Genomic DNA, 22,089 nt, shown 5'->3' on the forward strand with positions numbered 1-22,089 from the left:
CCAGAGAGAAAGGTGGCATTACTGAGGATAAGGGTGGTGGATGGATGGGTGGGGTCAGTTTCCACATGGGCCTAATAAAAATAACCAAGTACCTCTTCAGTTCTTTTTTTTTTTTTTTTATTGAGCAGAGTTCCCTGTGCTATACAGTAGGTCCTTGTTGATTATCCATTTTAAATATAGCAGTGTGTACATGTCAATCCGAAACTCCCTTATCACTTATATGCGGGGAATCTAAAAAAATGATACAAATGAACTTATTTACAAAACAGAAACAGACAGACTTAGGGAACGAATTTATGGTTACCAGGGGGAAGGGTGGGGGGCAGGGATAGTTAGGGAGTTCAGTTATTCTTAAACACCTCCATTCTCTCTTCATTGTTCAGCCATGTCCAGCTTTTCTCAGAATGGATGCCTGAACTTTTAAAAAATTTAATGAATAGTTTATTTTTTCAGATATGACCATTGTTATATTTTCTACAGGCATAAGAGCGAATTAATAAGTTGTTAAAAATAGTATGTCTTATTAATAATTAGCTGATAACAAAGAGAAGAAAATTCAATAGCTGAAGATGATATGCTATTATTTTAGCCATTTTGACTGAGCGGATCGATTTCCAGTCAAGGCAATTCTGTCAAACAACTGGATTGCTTTTTTAAAAAAATTTTAAAAAAAATTTTTTTGTGGTAAAAATTTCATAACATAAAATTTATCATCATAGCCAATTCTAAGTGTACAGTTCAATAGTGTTAAATATATTTACAATGTTGTGTAAGCAGTGTCAGAACTTTTTCATCTTGGAAAACTGAAACTCTATAACAACAACTCCCCATTTCCTTCTCCCCCTGGCAAACACCATTCTACCTTCTGTTTCTATGAATTTGACTATGCTAGATACCTCACAGAAGTGAAATCATGCAGTGTTTGTCCTTTTGTGACTGACTTATTTCACTTAGCATAATGTCATGAAGCTGTATCCATGCTGTAGTGTTAGAAATTACTTTCCTTTTTAAGGCTGAATGATATCCATTGTATGTATATACTACATTTTGTTTATCCATTCATCTATCGATGGGCATAATTGCTTCCATCTTTTGGCTATTGTGAAATACTGCTGTGCTGTTTGGCTAGTGCTGTTATGAGCATGAGTGTGCAAATATTGCTTCAAGACCCTGCTTTCAATTCTTTTGAGTATATACCCATAAGTGGGATTGCTGGATCATAGGGTCATTCTATTTTTAATTTTTAGAGAAACTGCCATACTGTTTTTCATAGAAGATGTACAATTTTACATTCCTACCAACACCGTGCAAGGGTTCCAATTTCTTCACATCCTCACTAACACTTGCAGTTTTCCAGGTTTTCTTGAGAGTAGCCATCCTAATGGGTGTCAGGTTTTGATTTGCATTTTCCTAATAATTAGTGATATTGAACATTTTCTCATATGCATGTTGGCCATTTGTATATCATCTTTGGAGAAATGTCTATTCAAGTCCTTTGTGCATTGTTTAACTGGATTTTTTAATGTGTTGTTCAGTTGTAGGAGTTCTTTATGTGTTCTAGATATTAACTCCTTATCAGGTATATATGATTTGCAAATATTTTCTCCCATTCTGTAGGTTGCCTTTTTGCTCTGTTGACTGTGTTCTTTGATATGCAGAAAATTTTAATTTTTTGAAATAGTCCAATTTGTCTAGTTTTACTTTTGTTGCCTATGCTTTTGGTGTTATTTCCAGGAAATCCTTGACAAATCCAATGTCATAAAGCTTTTGCCTATGTTTCCTCCTAATTTATAGTTTTGGGTCTTACATTTAGGTCTTTGACCCATTTTGAGTTAATTTCTGTATATGGTGTAGAATGCCTGCACTTTTATCCTTCATATTCCTTTGTTGTCTAACTTTACACTTGTTATAGCTTGCATTACTCCTTACAGGTTAAATTTTCCCCCAAATCACTGATATATAAAGAACTTCTTTAGTGAGAGAGAGACTGTTTTCCATGCTTTTAGCACATATTTCTAAAATAATACCTGCTATTTTTCTACAGTTTGAGAACATGGAAGATGCAGTAAAACCTCAAGAATATTATTAAAAATTTTGTGTTCAAAACCTTTTTGTTGCTCCATACCAAATTGGTGCCTTCTCATCTTCTCCACAAAGAATAGAATGTCCATTCTGCCCATCCATTAGCGTTACCTGATCCCTCCTGGCAGAATAATCATCTTCCTCCTCCAGATCTCTCTTTCTGAATTTACATCATTTCTTATATTATTATTATGTATATATTTCTTATCATTCTTATTTGATTATAAACTTGTTGAGGGACAAATCTTTGTCTTATACGTATTTGCATTCTACCATGGTATCGGCCCAGCAGTTTTTCTTAAACTAGATAGGTACTAAAAAATGTGTTGCATTGAATCTCATTTATATGTAACTCAATAATATATCACTAATCATGTAAAAAGTTAAGTTTATATACTGTAATTAGGTGCATAATTAACACTCATCAAATATTGAATTAGCTTTCAAATATTTAACATGTAAATACAGGAGTTTCTAATTATGTTGCACTGTACTAAGATAAATAAATCTAGTTACATTTTAATCTGATATTCAGGAATTCATAAATTTAAAACTTTAATGGAAAAGTTAAACTAATATTTAAATCTTGGCTATGAATTAAATTAAAAACACATTTTCTTTATTCTGTATTGCTTTTAGCAGAGAGTAAAATACTTTTAAGTCAGGAATTTAATAGAGATAATTATACCTCTGTCTTGATATTTTGGCTCATTTTATTTGAGATAAAAAATTTTGGTTTACTAGTTTATTTCTTTTGGGGACCACTTAATATATCGTGGACCTAAAGTCCAGAGATACTGTAAGTAAAATACCTAGCACAAAGCTATCATACAACATAACTTTATTAATGATAATACCCTCCCACTTTCTTCATTTCACCCAGTGCATTCCTGAGCTCTTAAGATTACTAAAATGCTTTTCTGATCATAATCATTGTAGTGTCAAAAGTGTTTTTCACTAAAAAACAGAAGATAGTAAGTGCTGATCCTATAATTATGATGCACTATTTTGAAACCAAAGTAGAAAATAATTTGAAAAAAATAAAGAAAAAGCCAAAAATTAGGCATAGATCTTTTTCTTTCTGATCTTTTATCCCCAAAAATTGCCATTAGAAGGAAAAAATGAATTCTGCTGAGAGAAACAAAAGTTGGCTTCACAGAGACAGAGATGGGCTTGGAAGGATGAATGAGAGTTCTGAAGGCAAAGAAGGAAGGATCCATTATATTCTGGGAATGGCAAATACGGTGTGGCTAACACATTGGGATTGTGTGCATGGGGGTAAAGAGTGACTAGAGATGAAGTTTAAACATTTGCATGAGGTAGGTCAAATAATGGAGAATGAATTAATTTTTGAAGTTACTCAGTGAGGTAAGTACTATTATCATATCCATCTTACAGATAAGGAATCTAAAGCACAAAAGATTGACTTGCCCAGGCCATGACTAGCAAGTGTAAGAGCAGAGATTCAAACCCACAAGGGTCTGGGCTTTTAACAACTATGTTATAGAAGTAAACATAATGTGGAGCCTTGTTTTTTAGGTGACTGAATGGGGCAAGATGTTTATTAACTGGAAGACTGGGGCATATTTACTCACTTAATCATGACTATTTTTAAAAAGTTGAGACTATCCTATAAAGCAATAATGAATTCGATAGTTAGTACCCCTATTACAATAGTTTTCCAAATAATTTTGCAAAAATTTGAAACATTTTATAGTTAGTAAATTCCCATTAGACAGATTCATTTCCACAAAAGGAAAGGCCTGTCCCACTGGAGACTAGTTTTAATAATAACCTCATGTTCTCTTATTTTAAATTCTTGTCTCTGCTGCACCACAGAATGAATAATCTTATTGTTTCCATGTTCCAAATGTCTTTTATTTGAAAAAGAAAGAACTGTTTTTCCTGCTATTATGGGTTGTTAACTTTTGTGCAATTTAGTATTGTTGATACAGGCTCAATGTCACTTGATACGGCAATTCTAAGTGGTATTTGGTCCATTGGTAATAATTAGTGAAGTTAATTAATTACATAGGCTCCATTTAAAATTGTACATTCTGCCTGCCAAACACTTTGGATATTTGAGGATGGGAATTAGGCAGATAGACTAATACTGAAGATTCCAGAAAAAAATAGCCAGTAGTAAATTTTATTCCCTAATTGACTATCTTTGCCACCTATGCACATTTCATAATGAATTGTTCTATTTTTCTCCAGGGTATCCTAAAAATAAGAACCAAATAAGAGAATGTTTTTTAACAGTCTGTAATAATGAAATTACTTTTATTCCTAAAATTAACTCTCAGGTGAGCTATATATCATGTTCCATGTTTCTTCATATTAATTGTTTCACATGATTTTTGTATGTGACCCACATCAATTTATTTTGATATATAAATTTATTCATGATATTTTGTCTATTTAAAGTGAGTGGTAACTTGCTAGTTATTTACAGTCTGCTTTTAGAGTGTATTATAAATTTGAAAGATCTAAAGTTTTCTAAATTTGGTTTATTAGACCATTTGCAAGTAGTTATAGACATGTGTTTGCATGAGTATAGTAACAAATATTCTAATGTGTATATGTGGCTAAGAAATCCTGCAATGTATGGTTTCTTAATTTAGGGGTCCTCATTATATATTTTCCATCCCTAGTTTAGGATGTCTGTTTTTAGGCAGATGATTTTAGAATAAGAGCCCATATTCTTAATCTCCCTCATCGTTCCTTATAAATCTGGCTCTATTTACTACTACTCTCTACCTATGAAAGGCACAGTACAGTGTTTGAGGTATTTGCTATGTAATGTGACCTAAGACACATCCTTTGTGAATAAGGAGAACTGTATATTTGTGTGTGTATATGTAACATTTTCAATCAATTGCTATTTTAGAGGTATATTAGATGAAAAGAAATTCCTTTTCATTACATTAAATATAATCCTATAAATATTAAAAGAGGGTATTTTACAGCAAAGAATTTATTCCTTTAATCCTTCTATATTTTTCTTCGAAAATATTTAATACTTTGAAGACAAACCACAAATGGCCAAAGCTGCTTAATATGTACTCTGTAGGTTTATATTAACACTATACTTTTGTTTTGAGTTTTCCAGACGTCTGAGACTTAAGTGCGTTGATTATTTAGTTATACAGTTTAATAGTATGGGAATCATACTATGAAGGTGACATTGTGAAGGAGATCAACTTAGTCTACTTCTTGATTAAATTCTTAAATCTCTATTTCAGCTGCTAATCTTTCCCCTAGAGCTATCTTGCTTTAAAGCTCCTGGGCTGCATGTGATCATAGCCTCCACAGGTTATCTCCTCACAATAGAAGCAGGGGTGGGCTACCAGTCAATTAGGGCTTTTCTTGTGAAGTCACCATCATTCACCAGTATTAATTAAGTGCTAATGGTATATAAGCACTGAACAAAATTTGTTTTATATTCTTTATTCTCCGAAGTGGTTTACATACTGGTGCTGTCAATAGGGCACTTGAGTTCTAGACCTCCTTGGGAAAAAATAACAGTGGCCACCCGGCACATAAATGTTTACGTTTAAATATCCATTGAGATAAATACTGATAATACTGAACAAGTTTTAAATAGTAGTTGAGAGAGGTGATATTCTTGATTTTCTGGATTACACACACCTATAATTTTATCAGTACTAGCATCACTGGAACCTTAATAGCATTAAGTCGATTTGGTGTACCGGTATTCTGAGGTTACTTTTTGGAATGCTCTCTTTTATATTTTCTCCCGGTGACATTGTTCACTACCCCATTCTATCGTCCCTCTTTCCTGGCTGCCTAGTCTTCCCTACTGCTCTTAGTTTGTCAGAACTGCTGAAAGCACAATGAAAAAATCTAATTCTTTTTCCTTTCTTTCTCTATCATTTCTACCCCTAATGAGAGCTTCAGGTGGGAAGATAATATAGAAAACCAAAATGATTGAAATCATGATTAAAAGAAAGTAAAATTTTAATTTTCTGCTGGTAAATTAAGCTTTTGTCTTGTCTCTGCAGAAGGAACATTATGAATATCCTTTTTTTATTGAAGTATAGCTGGTTTACAGTATTAGTTTCAGATGTATAAAACATAGTGACTCAATATTTTTATAGATTATACTCCATTTAATGTTATTACAAAATAGTGGCTATGTTTCCCTGGGCTGTACAATGTATCCTTGTTGTTTATCTATTTTATACATAGTGTTTGTATCTCTTAATCCTGTACCCCTGTCTTGCCACTCACCTCTCCCCTCTCCCTGCTGGTAACCACTAGTTTATCCTCTATACCTGTGAGTCTGTTTCTGTTTTGTTATATATACTCATTTGTTTTATTTTTTAGATTCCACACATAAGTGATAACATAGAGTGTTTGTCTTTCTCTCAATTATTTCATTAAGCAAAATGCTCTCTAGTTTCATCCATCCATGTTGCTACAGATGGCAGAACTTCATTCTTTTTTATGGCTGAGTAATATTTCATTATATATATTATACATTATATATATGTATATACATATATATATACGCACCACATGTTCTTTATCCATTCATCTGTTGACAGACATTTAGATTGCTTCCATATCTTGACTATGAATATTCTTTTTTGACTACTTTCAAAACCGCTTCTAAATTACCTTTGGAGAATCTGTGAAAAAAGTATTACAGTCTTATTAGAAAAAGGATTTCTAATATCTAGCTAAATTATTTACAATCGTACCTATTTTTTCCTTTGCATAACTCGGTTTTTTTCATGTAATGATAAATTGCTGTTTTGTAATTAGATGACAATATGTCAGGAAAGCATTTTATGATATCACAGTGATTAATACAAAAGTATAGTGTCTGCAACACCAATGCACTTAACAGTACTGATCATGAAAATGAAAGTCATGTTTACTAAGTTGAAATACTATTTCTCTCATGCTATCTCACTTTAATATTCTCTTAAGATTTATTAATATGCATTCTATTTAAAAAGTGCTCTTAATTGCCAAGTATAGTGATCCCCTGTTGTCAGCCCTTTTGAAGTCTCAGTTGCTTTTAAAACTTTTGACTATACCTTTGTTTTTAGATCTTCCTTCTCTTCTCTCATACCCCTCCCTTGGCTTCTCTTCTCAGGTAGTCTTCCTTGGTATTTTTTTCTATTTTATCCACTGGCCCCTCTTACTCTGCCTGACATTTCTATGTTTTTTTCCCAAAATTAAAATCGTTTTATTGTTTTATAACTATTTTAAAACAAAAAATTATTTTGAGTTAGAAAAATCCAAGAAATATAAAAAAGTATAAAGTATAAAGAAGGCAAACAAAACAACCCCCAAAACCTACTGTTTAGAAGAAATACAATTAATATTTCTGAACAGAATTACAGAATTAATATTATAAAAGAATATAATTTAATTATGTATCATAAACATGTAATTATAACTAAATTATATATAAGTAAAATTATGGTACAATTTGTAATCTTTTCAACTACTCTCTTTTCATTAAAAAAATCAACATCATTCCATGTTAATATTGATGTTGTCCATTTTAATTATGCTTAGTATTTCATTGCATGATTGTACCATGCTTTATTTAACCAATCCCTTTACAATGGACATTTTATTTCTCATTTATCTCTTTTAAACAAAGCTGCTATGAATTATCGTATATGTATTCTTGTGCACTTTACTGATATAATTCTCAGGAGGATTGCTGGGTCAAAAAGTTATAGAGTTAAAAATTTTGATCTATGTTTTATACTCCCATTGACATAATATGAGAAGTTCCATCTATTTCTTCAAACCTGTGACAATTCTCATCTATCTTTTAACTGTTGGTTTCTCTCTATATCTATCCTTGATTTTTTTTCCTCTTATTCTTCATTCTCTCTCTGGATGATTCACTTCCTGGAATGTTATTTCCACCTGTAAATGCTGTAGGAGTCCATATGGATGTATCCAAAATGTTCCATATGTGTCTTGTGGACTTCCACAGAATGAATAAACCTAAGGTAGGCACACTGAAGAAGATGAATATTACTAAAGTAGAGGTCATCCTATACAAATATTAGTTGAGGAAAATGCTAAAGGAATATGTAGAAAGAACATGACTGCTAACTTAGAGTATTTGAAAGATGGTTATATGGAAGATGAAATATACCATCATTTTATGTTACACAGAAATAGTAGAGTTTTGTATAAGGAAAATAAACTAAGTTGTTAAAATTTCCCTATTGGATACGACTACTTAGAAATGTTTAGTTTTAGAAATATTGGGATAACTTCTTCAACTACTGTTTATTTCACATGTGAAAATGAGAGGTCTCAATCAAGTGCTCTCTGAAGAATTTTCCATCTCTAAATTCTGTGATCTTTAAGTGAACTTCTAGAGTATGCTTTAAAATTTAAATTTCTTGTTAACTTTGCTTAATATTTAAATACCTTTAAGTTTGTCAGTTCTCTGACAAGAAAAGTTCATTAGTTTTGAATTTGAAAAGGACTGCTCGCTCTGTATAAATGGTTTAAAAAATGTCATATTAATGATTCATGCCTCTTGAAAAGTACAGAAACTTATTCTTTACCTTTCTTGAGGAAGAAAGAAATTTGAAGTAGAGTAGATGTGGCAAAAAATATCACCAGATATAAATTTTTTAATGGAAAGGGTATGTCTGGCTTTATCATCTTGAGATATAAAGTTAGGTCATATTTGGTTAACATTAACAATATAATAACCCAGAGGAACCACCTGCCCGGATATTCTGAAAGTACGGCATTTCTCCTGGGGTTCTCCTTCCAAGGTTCCATAGGGTTACTTAGATTAAATGGTTTAATCAGTCCTTAATATCTCTAACCTATTGCCACCCTCAGTGAGAATTAACGGGACTTCAGATTCATTAATTCATTCATTCCTCCAACTCTATTTAATGCCTATTATTAAGTGTCAGACACTACTCCAGGTACTAGTAATACTGCAGTGAAAAAAAAAGAGACAAAAATATGGACCTTACAAACTAGATATGCCCCTCATGGTTGATTTCAACAAGTGTTTAACCCTGGAGAGCTTAGCCTATTAGTCTCAGTATCTTCTACCACCAATTAGAAGTCTGGTGGCATCCAGGGAGTTGGGATGATGCAAGTTGCACTGGAGTTTGTGACTACCCACTATCATTTGATACAAGGCCCTGTCCATTAAAGCTGTTGGTCCTTCCTGGTTTATCTGCATATGTTTATCCAGTCAGCTACACAACCTCCTCCTCCACATACATACATACCAAAACCTGCCTTGAGCCTTAAGTGTTATACTTCAAGTTTTTTATTTCCCTTATTGTAAGGGCACACATGCATCTCCTTTCCCCACTCAGAGTAAGCTCCTTAGTACCAAAGTGACTTTGTCAGAAAGGCCTTTAGCATAAGTCACATAATGGGCCATTAAAATCAGACACACACACACACACACACACACACACGCAGTAATCTAGTGGCTGCTGTTGAGTTTGGAAAAGGGTCCAGACCCTCCTCCCATCAATGGTGTTTCTTCTTAATGGGGAGTGGAAGTGGGGGGCTGTTATCCATTCCTGCTTGTCTTCATTTAGGACACTATACTCCTTCAGAAATGATTTAATGATTTTAAATCTCAAAGCAAAGGGATTTGGGTTCAGCTTCCCTTCTTCCTAAGAGGCTCTTAGGATTCTATGTAAATGAGAGGATGAAAATGGATGCCCCTTAATTTCACTTTTCAACCTCATCTTAGCTCTGTGGTTTTGCATTGCCCCAAATAATTATTTTATCCTCTTTACTCAGAAGTGGGTACTTACTAAATAGCCACATAATTACAGAACTGCACAAGTGGATCTTTCTAGAAAGTGAACTCAGCCTTATTAAGGTAAATTGATCAGATTACTTATGGGTATATAAAATTGTCAACAACCTAAAAAGTAGGAAGTTCCATCTTTATGTACCCACCAGGTACCAGGCAGTGGTGTTCTGATAACCCTCCTTGCCTCTCTCCTCCCTGCTGCCTCCATAGCCTTAATTTGTAGCATTTGCCAATTTTCATGGCTGCTTTCACATCACTGAAGTGTTTTCACTGTACACAGAGTTAGGAAGAGATGTGCACAACTAGCTCTGGTGAACTGGTGTAAGCCAGTTCCAGCACACCACTGCTGTCAGGTAAAGTCATTGTCTTCATCTAAAATTTCCTTTAAAATGTAAAAAAAAAAAAGAAATGTTGTTTCTATAGCAGTATAAATGCATGTTTATTCATGAGCAATGAATAAAGCATTTAATAAATAAAGCATTCATTAAACAATGGATGTTTAAGGAAATAAAAATTCTGTTTACTTCCCGATAAAAACAAGGTACACATATCTCTGGACCCTCTGTGTGCCTGTGCCTCCCTTCACAAGGCATGCTATCTATTTTTCTCTTGCCAATACAAATCCTATCTTCCTCAAAGTTCTCTCTCCTTCTCTGAGCCAGTTTTTGAATTTTCCAGCCTACTCCAGCATAAAATGAGTAAAAAAGAGTTTGGATTTGTTGTCATTCATTTATTTATTCAACACTTATTGAGCTTTTAATATGCCAGGTACTGGGAATGTGAACATGATTAGACAGACCATATTACTGCCTATAGAGCCTATCATAGGCATTATTACCTGATTATACAATTAGCTATTTAATCAAAATTTTGAAAAATTTTATAAGGAAATGTAAGGTGCTAAGAGAATGTATACTGGCAATTGTATGTGATGAAATTAGATAGATTTGATACATCTGATTACATGGTGGCACGAAAGTCCCAAGAAGCAGTAGAGGGAAGAACCAGGGCACAAGCTCTCTCTAAGTCTTTGTATCACATGTGCTAATGTCCCAAAGATCAAGCCGGGGTTCAAGGGTTAGAAGAATAGATTCTACCATTTGATGGGAGAAGCTGCTAAAATATTGTGGCCGTTAAAAAATTCTGCAACACTGTTTATTATTTGTAAACATCTATGCAGAAATGCCAAGTATTTTCCATCTTTGCTTTCAGATGTTTTAATTGTTTCATTCCTTCAGTTGCACAGTTGAATTCCATCAACTGTCTTCATGGAAATCTGTTTTTCTCCTCAACAAGTCTTCAGCTTTTCCAAGCAACCCTTCTGTCCTTAATTACCACAGTTCCCAGAATGAGCCACTTTCTATATGTGTCTTTCAGATTAATACAAGGCAAAACTCAATCTGGAAAATTTTACAGTTTTAAATTTTTGCTTATTTTCTACCTATTTCCCTGAACCAAAGTGGCAGGGCTGTTCAGAAATCATAATTTAATTAAAATGAGGTTGAGGAGATGGGGAGTACCACGTTGTCTTTTGCATTCATTTTTTAAAAGTATCCCAGAACATATGTTGATGTCTTTTCTCCCTCTTCCTTGTAAAAACAAAAAAACATAAATGTTTTAAAATAATAGTGAAATTGCAAGCTTTTGTGATTATAAAAATACATGCTCTATCTCACCTTATTTTTCCCCTGCTCTAACATGCACCTCAGATTATCACCCAAAATTGTTCTTCTGTTTTTGTGCACATTATCTTCTTTTTCTAGATTTCCCACTCCTCTGCTGATCCAAAACCTATTTTGTTTAAGACTCAACTCAAGTCCTTCTCCCTGAAACCTTCCTTAATTGCCCAGGTTATCTTTGATTTCACTCTATTTATGAACTCCTACAGCATTTAATGCCTGATACAACACAAGAACATTAGCTTTAATGCAGATTGTTATTGTTTTCTGCTTCTTATTTGTATCATTTCGTCTGTTTTCTTTGTTGAACTTGATTTTTGAGCAATTGAATGGCTATCTTATTTTAAGTGCAGGGATCATATCCTATAAGCATTTCTTATTATCCTGTTTCTTGACTAATTTGTATTAGCCTCCCTTTGAGCACTGTAAACATCCAACATCAAGCTGTCTTACAGCCTATAAAAATGGGGAATTCTCCTGTCTTTTCTTTTTTTTCTTAGAAGATATATATTATTAGGATTCATTCATTTAATCAAGAAATGTTGAGGCTTATTGTGCTCTAAGATGAAAAATAACACTGCTATTGCAAGATACACAGTAATTTAGTTACTATGTTTTGCTCAAGATAGTGTTATAAACTTATAAGAAATAGTATTTTTTAAAATATGCCACAGTATCTTCTAAACTAGTAAATCTCAGAACTATGGTTCCTTTGATGAACAACTTTAGTACTTTTAAGACTTTTATTTTCTGTATAGAATAGTCACAGTCATGTGGCCCTTTGTTTTGTAATAATTAAAAGTACGGCCCTAGGGTCAGGTGGCTATGACCGGCATTGGTGTGACTTTTTTATTCTTTCAGCAAAATAACACAAGAAACAACAGTGCAGTAAGTAGCCTAATAGTATCTCTTTGCAATGCACACATACGCTCACTTACACCCTCTAGGTCTCTTTTCTTTCTCTCCATTGCTGTCCCTCAGCAGAGAATTTCTCTTGGACTTAGAGTTCTTTGATATGTTATGATAAATGATGCCTTGTTGTGTTTTCTGACTCTGTTAGAGTCTCCATGGAATTAAAGATCACATGCTTATTTGGCTTAATGTACTTGACCTTTTCCCATGATTGACACGTCTAAATAAATGGCTGTAGCAACTCAGTAATTATGCACCAGCTGTGTATATTCATTTCACAGAAAAAACACACAGTTCTCTTCAAGAGTAGATAGCTTGACCCCTTCCCTGCCAGCTAAATAAAGGAGAGTAGTTAATTACTATTATTATTAATCATAGTAAGATTCCTTTCCATCTCCAAATGCATCTCTTTCCTCACTGCATTTTGTAAACAGTATACTATGACCACAGCTACATAAAGTGTTGTTTCAGTACTGGTATTTCTTATAAAATAAAAATATTTACAATAATTCTGGACCTACTCGACAAGATAGTTCCACACAATTTGTGTCAAAAAATCCAGGATTTGTTAGCAAGATTTGTGTTCAGAAAGCAGTATTACCTTTAATGAACCCTTTGTTTTTCTAATGGGGAAACTGTATTTTCCCTCAACTGACATACAGGTAAATTCTGAATAAATTCTAGGGTTCCGTGCTTATTTCAAAAAAATCTTTTCTCTTAACAGCACATTGTTCCATTCTCACTTATTCAAAATATGTTCATATCTAAATTATCTGTATTTTTATTAATTTGGGGTTTTTAAAAATATGATATAAAGTTAATTCTTGTTGACCACTTTGACTAATTTAAGAAATGCTCATTTGAAAAGGTTCCTTCTTTAAACTAAATTTTTGGTCTTTATTTACTATAAAATAAAAATTGTCCCCTATATAATCTTGAAAAATAATTCCAGTTAGGTTTAATAACTGTCAATTCATTTCAGAACCATGACATTTATCATTGTTTCTTGAATTCTTCATGTTCTTAAGTGGCGTCTATTAAATTTTGGATATAATATTGTAGGTAAATTTTATGATAACCTTAACCTGGAAATGTTATTTGTATACTGTTCCGCAAGATCTAAGGTGATTCTCTAATTCCTTAGGCCAGGGTTATTATAGTTGGGCTTAGAAAAGTTGGCAATGTATAGAAAAGCAGGAAGACAATGAAATAGGACAGGAAATTTTATTTTGCCTTCATTCTTCTTTAAGCCTCTGAAGGTGAGCAGCATGAAGGGGGAAGGGAACTAACACAAGCGCGAGTGTCTATCATGTGACAGGCGCCATGTTCAATATTTTATACCAGTTATATTATCTCATATAATCTTTGTAGAAAATCTCCTAAACATAGTGATACATTTTTAATACATATATTTATTTAATTTGTCCTAAAAGCAAGGATGAGGTTTCTGGATCAAAGGAGAACTGTTATTATTTCTTACAGCAATAACCACATTGCTTCTCCATGCCCCATTCTTCCCCTTCAGGGTAATGTGATGAGAACTTGGAGGTTATATGCACAGGAAGGGAGCCCCAAAATCATGAATCTGGGAATTTATATAGGAACTGCTATATAGCTGTCTCCTTTCCACCTTGAGAGGCAGGGAAATCTTTTCTCCCTTATGTAAACAAATAGCAGGGAAGACAAGGGGAAGGTCCCCAGTTAAACCCTTTGGAATACAAACCGGTAGCTCTGGGGCTTTATTATCTTTTGAAATGTAAACGTATAAATCTGGGTGATAAGTATCTATATCTCTTTGAAGGTCTCTATCTATTCAGTCAACCTTTAACTTCCAAAGCTTGTCCTTTAACCCAGGTTCCAGTTTTCTTTGCTTTATAAGTCTCTACCCATACAGAAACATGAAAATATTTTCTCTGTAGTTTCATAGCCCTAAATTGTGGCAGTTTCAGTATTGTTGCTATGAAATTTGTGGCCATTAGCTTTGTTTCCATTCTTAAGTCTCTTAGTGTATTTAGTAGCATAATGCATCATTACGTCTATTGTCTATGTATTTTACTTAAAGTATCATCTCTGTGTGAAGATTTATATACGCAATAAAAATTTATTAAGCACCAAGAACTATCAAGCACTGTTCTAGATACTTGGGATACATCAGTGAACAAGTTAAAAATCGCTGCTGTTCTGAAATTTTAAAACTTTTGGGAGAAGCTAGAAATTAAACACTAAGCATAATAAGTAAAAAACTTATTATGGAAAGTTCCTGGGTGGCAGTGGGAATGCCAAGGAAGCCAGTATGGCTAGAGTGAAGTGGAGTGATGGGGAGACCAGCAGGAGAGGAGATGGAAGAGATGACAGGAATGAGACATGCAGATCGCAGAGGACCTCATAGAGCATTAGGGAAACCTGGCCTTTTCTTTGAATGAAATAGGGTAACATTAGAAGGTTTAGCTGAGGAATGACATAATCTGACTTGTCTTTTCAGAGGGCCACATTGGCTGCTGTGTTTAGGACAGATTGTAGGGGCTAAAGTAGACTCAAGAAGACCTGTCTGGAGGCTAATGCAGTAATTCAGGTTGGGTGTCATGTGGCCCTGACCAGTGCGGTGAAGTAAAATAATAAGCAGACAAATTTTGGATATATTTTGAAAGTTGATCCAACAGAGTTTCTGATGGATTGGTCATAGGCTTAAGAGAAAAAGAGAAGTCTAAAGTGATTCCAAGGTTTTTGTTCTGAGCAACGAGAAAAATGTTTTATCATCAACTGAGATGGACAAGATTGGGAGGGAGCAGTTTATTGGAGGGGGTTGGGCTGGGGAAGATGAGGAGTTTAGTCCTGAACCTGTTGATTTTGAGATGTCTTTTAGACATGCAGTGGAGGTGTCAGGTAAGCAGATGGGTATGCCAGTTTGGAGTTTGGGAAAGAGGTTTGAGCTGGAGATAGAAAATTGGGAGCTGCCCACACATAGGTTGTATTAGGGACAGATGTAGGCTTTGTGGGGCCTGAAGCTTATGCAATTTTGAGGGTTCTCTAAAGAGAAAGAATTCAAAATTTGAATTCAAATTATGTACAAAGGTGAATATTTATTTATAATGAGAAAAATCAAAACAAATACTTATTGGAAACTGATAAATAGCACAAAATCATAATATTTGGAGAAATAGCGTAATATTTTAAATAACTTCCTGACATACCTCTGTAATATAACTTCCCGACATACCTCTGTAATATTTTCTCCCTACATTATTGACCTTTAATATCAAGGATTTTAAAATATTATTTTCTGTTGAGAATATGGAAAATTAATTCTGTCTTTATCATGATTAATTAAATTTTTTTAATTAATGATAGTCTAGGAAGGTTTTTTTCATCTTTACAACTTATTTACAATTTCATGAAAATTTTCAGAGTTGTCTTAAAATTTAAAACTTCTATCAAGCTTCTTGCATATATTACCTGAAAGACTTGAAAGAATTTTCCAAAGACTAACTCTGGCCCTATGCAATTGAAACCTTGCTTCTTTTCCACTGTCCACATATTTCCAATACTAGGCAAACTGTGATTCCTTTGCATATTGCACACTGCTTCAGCCCTGAACATTTGTGTCACAATGTCAGATGAGTTTATCACAGTGGGTACTAGACCACTGGAAACTATTTCTACTTTAGGATAGTCAGGATAGCTAACAATAATTTACTCATATATGGAAGTGATTGTGAATCACATAAATATGTTCCTTTAAACCCAACCTAAATATATCTCCAACTCTGTTTCCTCTTAGTTTCCCAAAAATGTTCATAGACACACAAGTGCCCCCGCCACCATGAAGGTATCTTATATTTACAAATTTTCCTAAAATATATGACCATGAAAACACAGTTTTTTAAAAAATTAAAAGACTTTACTTTCGAGAGCAGTTTTAGGTTTGGGGAGATTGCACAGAAAGTACAGAGTTCCCATATGCTCCTTTTCTCCCCTGCACGTAGTTTCCCTATTATAAACATTTTACATTATTGTAGTACATTTGTTACCATTGATGAAACAATATTAATAGATTATTATTACTAAACTCCATAGTTGACATTTGGATTTACTCTTTGTTTTGTATTTCTATGGGTTTTGACAAATGTATAATATTTCATATCTACCATTACAGTATTATACAGCGTAGTGTCACTTCTCTTACAATGCCCTGTGTTCCACCTATTCATCCCTAACCCCACTCCTTGAACCCTTAGAATCTCTGATATATATATATATTTCTAATTTTATTTATTTATTTATTTATGGCTGTGTTGGGTCTTCATTTCTGTGCGAGGGCTTTCTCTAGTTGCTGCAAGTGGGGGCCACTCTTCACCGCGGTGCTCGGGCCTCTCACTATCACGGCCTCTCTTGTTGCAGAGCACAGGCTCCCGATGCGCAGGCTCAGCAATTGTGGCTCACGGGCCTAGTTGCTCCGCGGCATGTGGGATCTTCCCAGACCAGGGCTCGAACCCGTGTCCCCTGCATTGGCAAGCAGATTCTCAACCACTGCGCCACCAGGGAAGCCCTCTGATGTTTTTAATTGTCTCTATAGTTCTACCCTTTCCAGAATGTCATACTGGTTAACATCTTAGAGTATGTAGCTTTTTCATTGACTTCTTTCACTTATCAATATGCATTTAAGGTTCCTCCATGCCTTTTTTCGCTGTTGTTGATTAATACTCCATTGTATGGATGTACCACAGTTTGTTTATTCATTCACCTATTAAAGGACATCTTGGTTGTTTCCCATTTTTTGACAATTATGAATAAAGCTGCTACAAACATTTGTGTGCAGGTTTTTATGTGGGCATTTGTTTTCAACTCACTGGGACAAATGCCTAGTGAGGAAATTAGTATTTAGATTAGAATCTAGACACAGACCTTATACCTTTCACAAAAATTAACTGAAAAGTAATCATTTACCTAAATGTAAAACAAAATTATACAACTTCTAGAAGATAACATAGGAGAAAATCTAGGTGACCTTGAATTTGGTGATGACTTTTTATATGCAGCATCATACAGCACAATCCATGAAAGAAAAATTGATAAATTGGACTTCTTTAAAATTAAAACTTCTGCTCTGTGAAAGACACTGTTATAGGATTGAAAAGATAAGCCACAGACTGGGAGAATACTCTTGCAAAATATACCTAATGAAGGGCTGTTATCCAAAATACACAAAGAACTCTTAAAATTCAACAGTAAGAAAACAAATAATCCAATTACAAAATAGGAAAAGATCTGAACAGACATCGCAGCAAAGAAGATATACAGATGGTAAATAAGCATATGAAAAGATTCTCAACATCACGTGTCATTAGGAAATTGCAAATTAAAACAATGAGATACCATTACACATCTATTAGAATGGCTAAAATCCAAAACATTGACATCACCAAATGTTGGCAAGGATGTGGTACAACAGGAACTCTCATTCTTTGCTCTCGGAATGCAAAATGGTACAGCCACTTTGGAAGATAGTCTGATAGTTTCTAACAGAGGTAAACATAAGCTTACCATATAATCCAGCAATTATAGTCATAGTGTTTACCCAAATGAGTCTTTACTTTTTAACCAGCTCTGCAAGATTCTGCCTCAGGAAATTCCTTCAGGCTGGTCTTCCTTGCATTTAATGTTCTCAAGACATGAGTTCAGCTGTGTTGTCTTGGCATCCTCTTCCTATCTGAATATATTTGGATATAGTTTCAGATTGTTTATTTTAACCTTGACTTGGCAACTTCTTAGGATGTTACTTCTGGCAATTGCCCATCAGATTCACATTCCACAAACAAAGACAATATTCACTATTCCCAACCAGACCCTCTGGACTTGCCAGCCTGGTGCATGGTGCTCCTTACCTTTGTCTGTCCAGGAATGGTTATCTTAATTAGTAATTGTTAGAAACCTTTGCAATCTTTAAAGTTTAGCTCTAGGAAATAGTCACTGTCTAAACTTCCTCAATTTTTATCCATTTCCCTATCCACTGAAACTGCTCTCAAGAAAGTTACAGATAAACATTAATTTACAACTGTAATGGCAAATTTTTAGTATTAATCTTGTTTGACTCCTTTATAGCATATAAACTGGTAACTGAACCCGTCTTAAAACTCTTTTCCTTTGGTTTCTTTAAAAAGTTTTTAAATTGTGAAATGAAGCATACATCCAGAAAAGTGCAGAAAGCTTAAGTACAAAGTTTAATAAACATTTTTAAAGCAAAAACTTGTATTATGAAACAGAACATTTTTAGCACCCCAGAAGCTCCTCATGTGCCTCTCCCCAGTCACAACGCCTATTCTTCTTTATGCCAGAAATAACAAATATTCTGACTTTTGTATTGAGTATGCATGCTGTGTATGCATCCTTGAACAATGTATTTTAGTTATTCTATTTTTAAATCTTTATAAAGGGAATTATATATTTTTTCCTCAATATTATGTTTGTGAATATATATATATATATGTATATATATATATATATATATATACACACATATATATATGTATGTATGTATGTATCACATCTCTAGCCATTCATCTGTTGATGGACACTTAGGTTGCTTCCATATCTTGGCAATTGTAAATAATGCTGGTTATTTTTCTTTCAAGTTTTTCTGTATATATTTTAGATTGTCCAAGTTCTGTTAAAATAATGATGTTGGAAATTTGCAGTTTTGTCGAGTATATAGATTAATGCATGTCTCTTTGGGGGGATGGGTTCACATCTTCTCACTGATTCTAATACATATGTCTAGAGGACACCCAGAGCAATATATCACACTGTGAATGCCGCTTTTTACATAAGTTGGAAAGGCTGAAACCTGCTGATTTGTAAGAATAAAATAATGTCTTATTCATATTTGTATCCCTGATTGGGCACAGTACCACTCAATAAGTTGTTCATTTCAGTAAACATTTGTTAGGCATCTGCTGTATGCCAGGCACTGTGCAAGGTGCTAAAGATACAAAATGACTAACACATGGGCCTTCCCTAAGGAAGATTCATAAGAAAACTACTTGTAAGCAAACAACTATAATCAAGAGTTATTGTGCTTTGGTGTATATGATTAAGCACTAGAGGATCCTAAGCAGGAAAATGGTCATCTGTATTTAGACTGAGGAGGTATGCAAAATTTCATAGATCGCATAATCCTTGAACTGAGACTTGGGTGGTGAGTTAGGTATGCATCAGATAATCAGGAAAGACAAAGATATTTCATGCAGTTGGAAGAATAAGAGCAGCATTAAGTAAAAGAGAGACTTGAGAACACCTGGCAATTCAGGAATGAAAGGTCACACACTGGCTTACAGTATGTGTGGCAGAGTGGATTGAGAAGCCTGCCTGGAGAAATAGGCAGATGTCAGATATTGTTTGGCTTTATAGAGTAAAAAATTTATCCTATAGGCAACAGAAAGCAATGAATGAGTTTAAAGCAGGGAAGTAATGTAGGCAGATTTGCATTTTGGAAAAAAAAAGCCATCAATATTCAGGATGGATTAAGTGAGACAAGAATGGAATTAGAAAAGATAATGCTACGGAGAATGTTCTAATAGTCCTGGTGAGACATGAGGGTCCAAATTAAGACAGCAGCACTAGGGATATTGAAGAGAGCATGGATTCAAGAGACGTAAAAGAGGACCTAGTGACAAATTAGTTGTGCTTTGAGATGACTGGATAGATGATGCATTTACTGAGATAGATGATAGATACTTGGGGGACAAAGAAAAGGATGAGTTCCATGGACATGTTGACTTTGACATGCCTGTGGGAAGGATGTTTAGGTAAATATGTCTAATAGATGGATGGATGGATATATAAGTCTGCAGTCTAAGAAAAAGATCCGGTGTCAAGTCCTAGGGATCCCAATCTTGAATGAATAAATAGAAGAAAAGTCAGAAAAGGAAACAAATATGAGAAGAAGAAAAAAAAAGGAGGAGGAGGAGGAGGACCAAGAGAAATTTAAATCATAGAGAAAAGAATGGTCAATGGTATCAAGTGCCACAGAAAGAAGCAGTAGAGCTGAAAAAAACTCCCACGGGATTTGGCATTACTAGGACCTTGGTGAAATCTGTTTTATTAGAGATAGTGATTGTTTCACAGAGTTAACCATGAAGGGAAGGGAACTGGTGAGATAACTAGTTAGTTGAGTGTAGGGAGAAAATAGAACAAAAAAAAATGTTAGTGAAAAAAGTATAATTATAAACTATGGGGAATAGACACAGAGAGATTATTATGATAGCTAATAAATTAATGGTGGTTATAAAATATAGTATAACCAAATAATTAGTATTGTAGATGTTTATGATAGACCTGTGTACCAAAGTACAGTGCCAAGCCCCAAGTTTATCACATTATAAATACTCAAAAACTATTTCCTGAATTGAATTGGATTGGGTTTCCATTAACATGTAAATAATCATCTTCTGTGCCTTAGAATAATTTAGAGTGTAATTTGTGTATTTACTTCTGATGAAGGTCATCGGACACTATTTATTGGAGTTCACGTGCCCCTGGGAGGAAGAAAAAGCCATCGACGTCACAGGCATCGTGGTCATAAACACAGAAAGAGAGACAGAGAGAGAGATTCGGGACTAGAGGATGGCAGAGAGTCACCTTCCTTTGGTAAGAATCTGTCTCTTTGTTTTACTTAAATTTATGATTGTAATATTATACTTGTTTGTACAATCCATAATTAGCAGTAATACCTCACTCATAAAGTCGTTTATACCTTTATAAAATATTTGGGCAGATACCTCACTCATAAAGTTGTTTATAACTTTATAAAAGATTTGGGCAGATTGGGGAGAAGTGGGAGAGAGAATGTTTAATCTTTATTTTTCTCTTGTGCATCTGCTTTGTGAAGGTGAGGACTGGCTTAGTTTTGTGATGGAGGAAATACACTTAAGTAGTAGAACTTAGTTGTATTAACTCTTGATAATTTGTACACATAATAGTCATTGCTCTAAGTAGTTTGAAAATCCAAGGGGAACTGCCTCTATTAAGTTCCCAGTTACACTATTGTTGATGCTCTCCAAATTTCACTCTCAGGATGTGAACTTTCTACTGTTTTGAATATTCTTTCTTTAAAAGTATACAACTGACCCTTGAACAACACAGGTTTGAGCTGGGAGGGTCTACTTATACATGAATTTTTTCAATAGTAAATACTACAGCACTACATTATCCGTGGTTGGTTGAATCCATGGATGTGGAACCGGATACAACTGACTATAAATTATACGTGGATTTTCAACTGTGAGAAGGGTCAGTGCCCCTAATCCCCACATTGTTCAAGGGTCAACTATATATAGAATATCAAAGTATAGTGATATGGAAGTTGTTAACAATTCCTGAGTGCCGTGAGAGCCTATGTACATGACATAATTAAGAACCTGACTTTCAGTTTCCTGACCTTCCCACATCCTATGACCTACTTCACTGCACCTTTTTCACTTACTCATTCATTTTGCTCTCTGACCACAGCTTCACCCCTTACTTGCTTGTTCAACTACTTGACCTCTCTGCTTTTTTTTCTATCCATGTTATCTTTATTTCCTGATCCTATTCTGATTTCATAGCCTGTAA

At 34.2% G+C, this 22,089-nt stretch overlaps 1 protein-coding gene across 2 annotated transcripts in view; it reads left to right on the top strand.

Moving 5' to 3' along the window:
- SLC4A10 (solute carrier family 4 member 10) overlaps positions 1-22,089 on the top strand; it is a 222,397-nt gene that overhangs the window by 37,271 nt on the left and 163,037 nt on the right. For both annotated transcript variants that reach the window (XM_061200696.1, XM_061200686.1), the window contains exon 3: positions 20,980-21,126. In XM_061200696.1, coding sequence (XP_061056679.1) covers positions 20,980-21,126 — 147 coding nt within the window. The remainder of the gene's footprint in view (positions 1-20,979; positions 21,127-22,089) is intronic.

The sequence above is a fragment of the Eubalaena glacialis genome, chromosome 1, assembly GCF_028564815.1.
Source record: "Eubalaena glacialis isolate mEubGla1 chromosome 1, mEubGla1.1.hap2.+ XY, whole genome shotgun sequence".
Classification (NCBI taxonomy): domain Eukaryota; kingdom Metazoa; phylum Chordata; class Mammalia; order Artiodactyla; family Balaenidae; genus Eubalaena; species Eubalaena glacialis.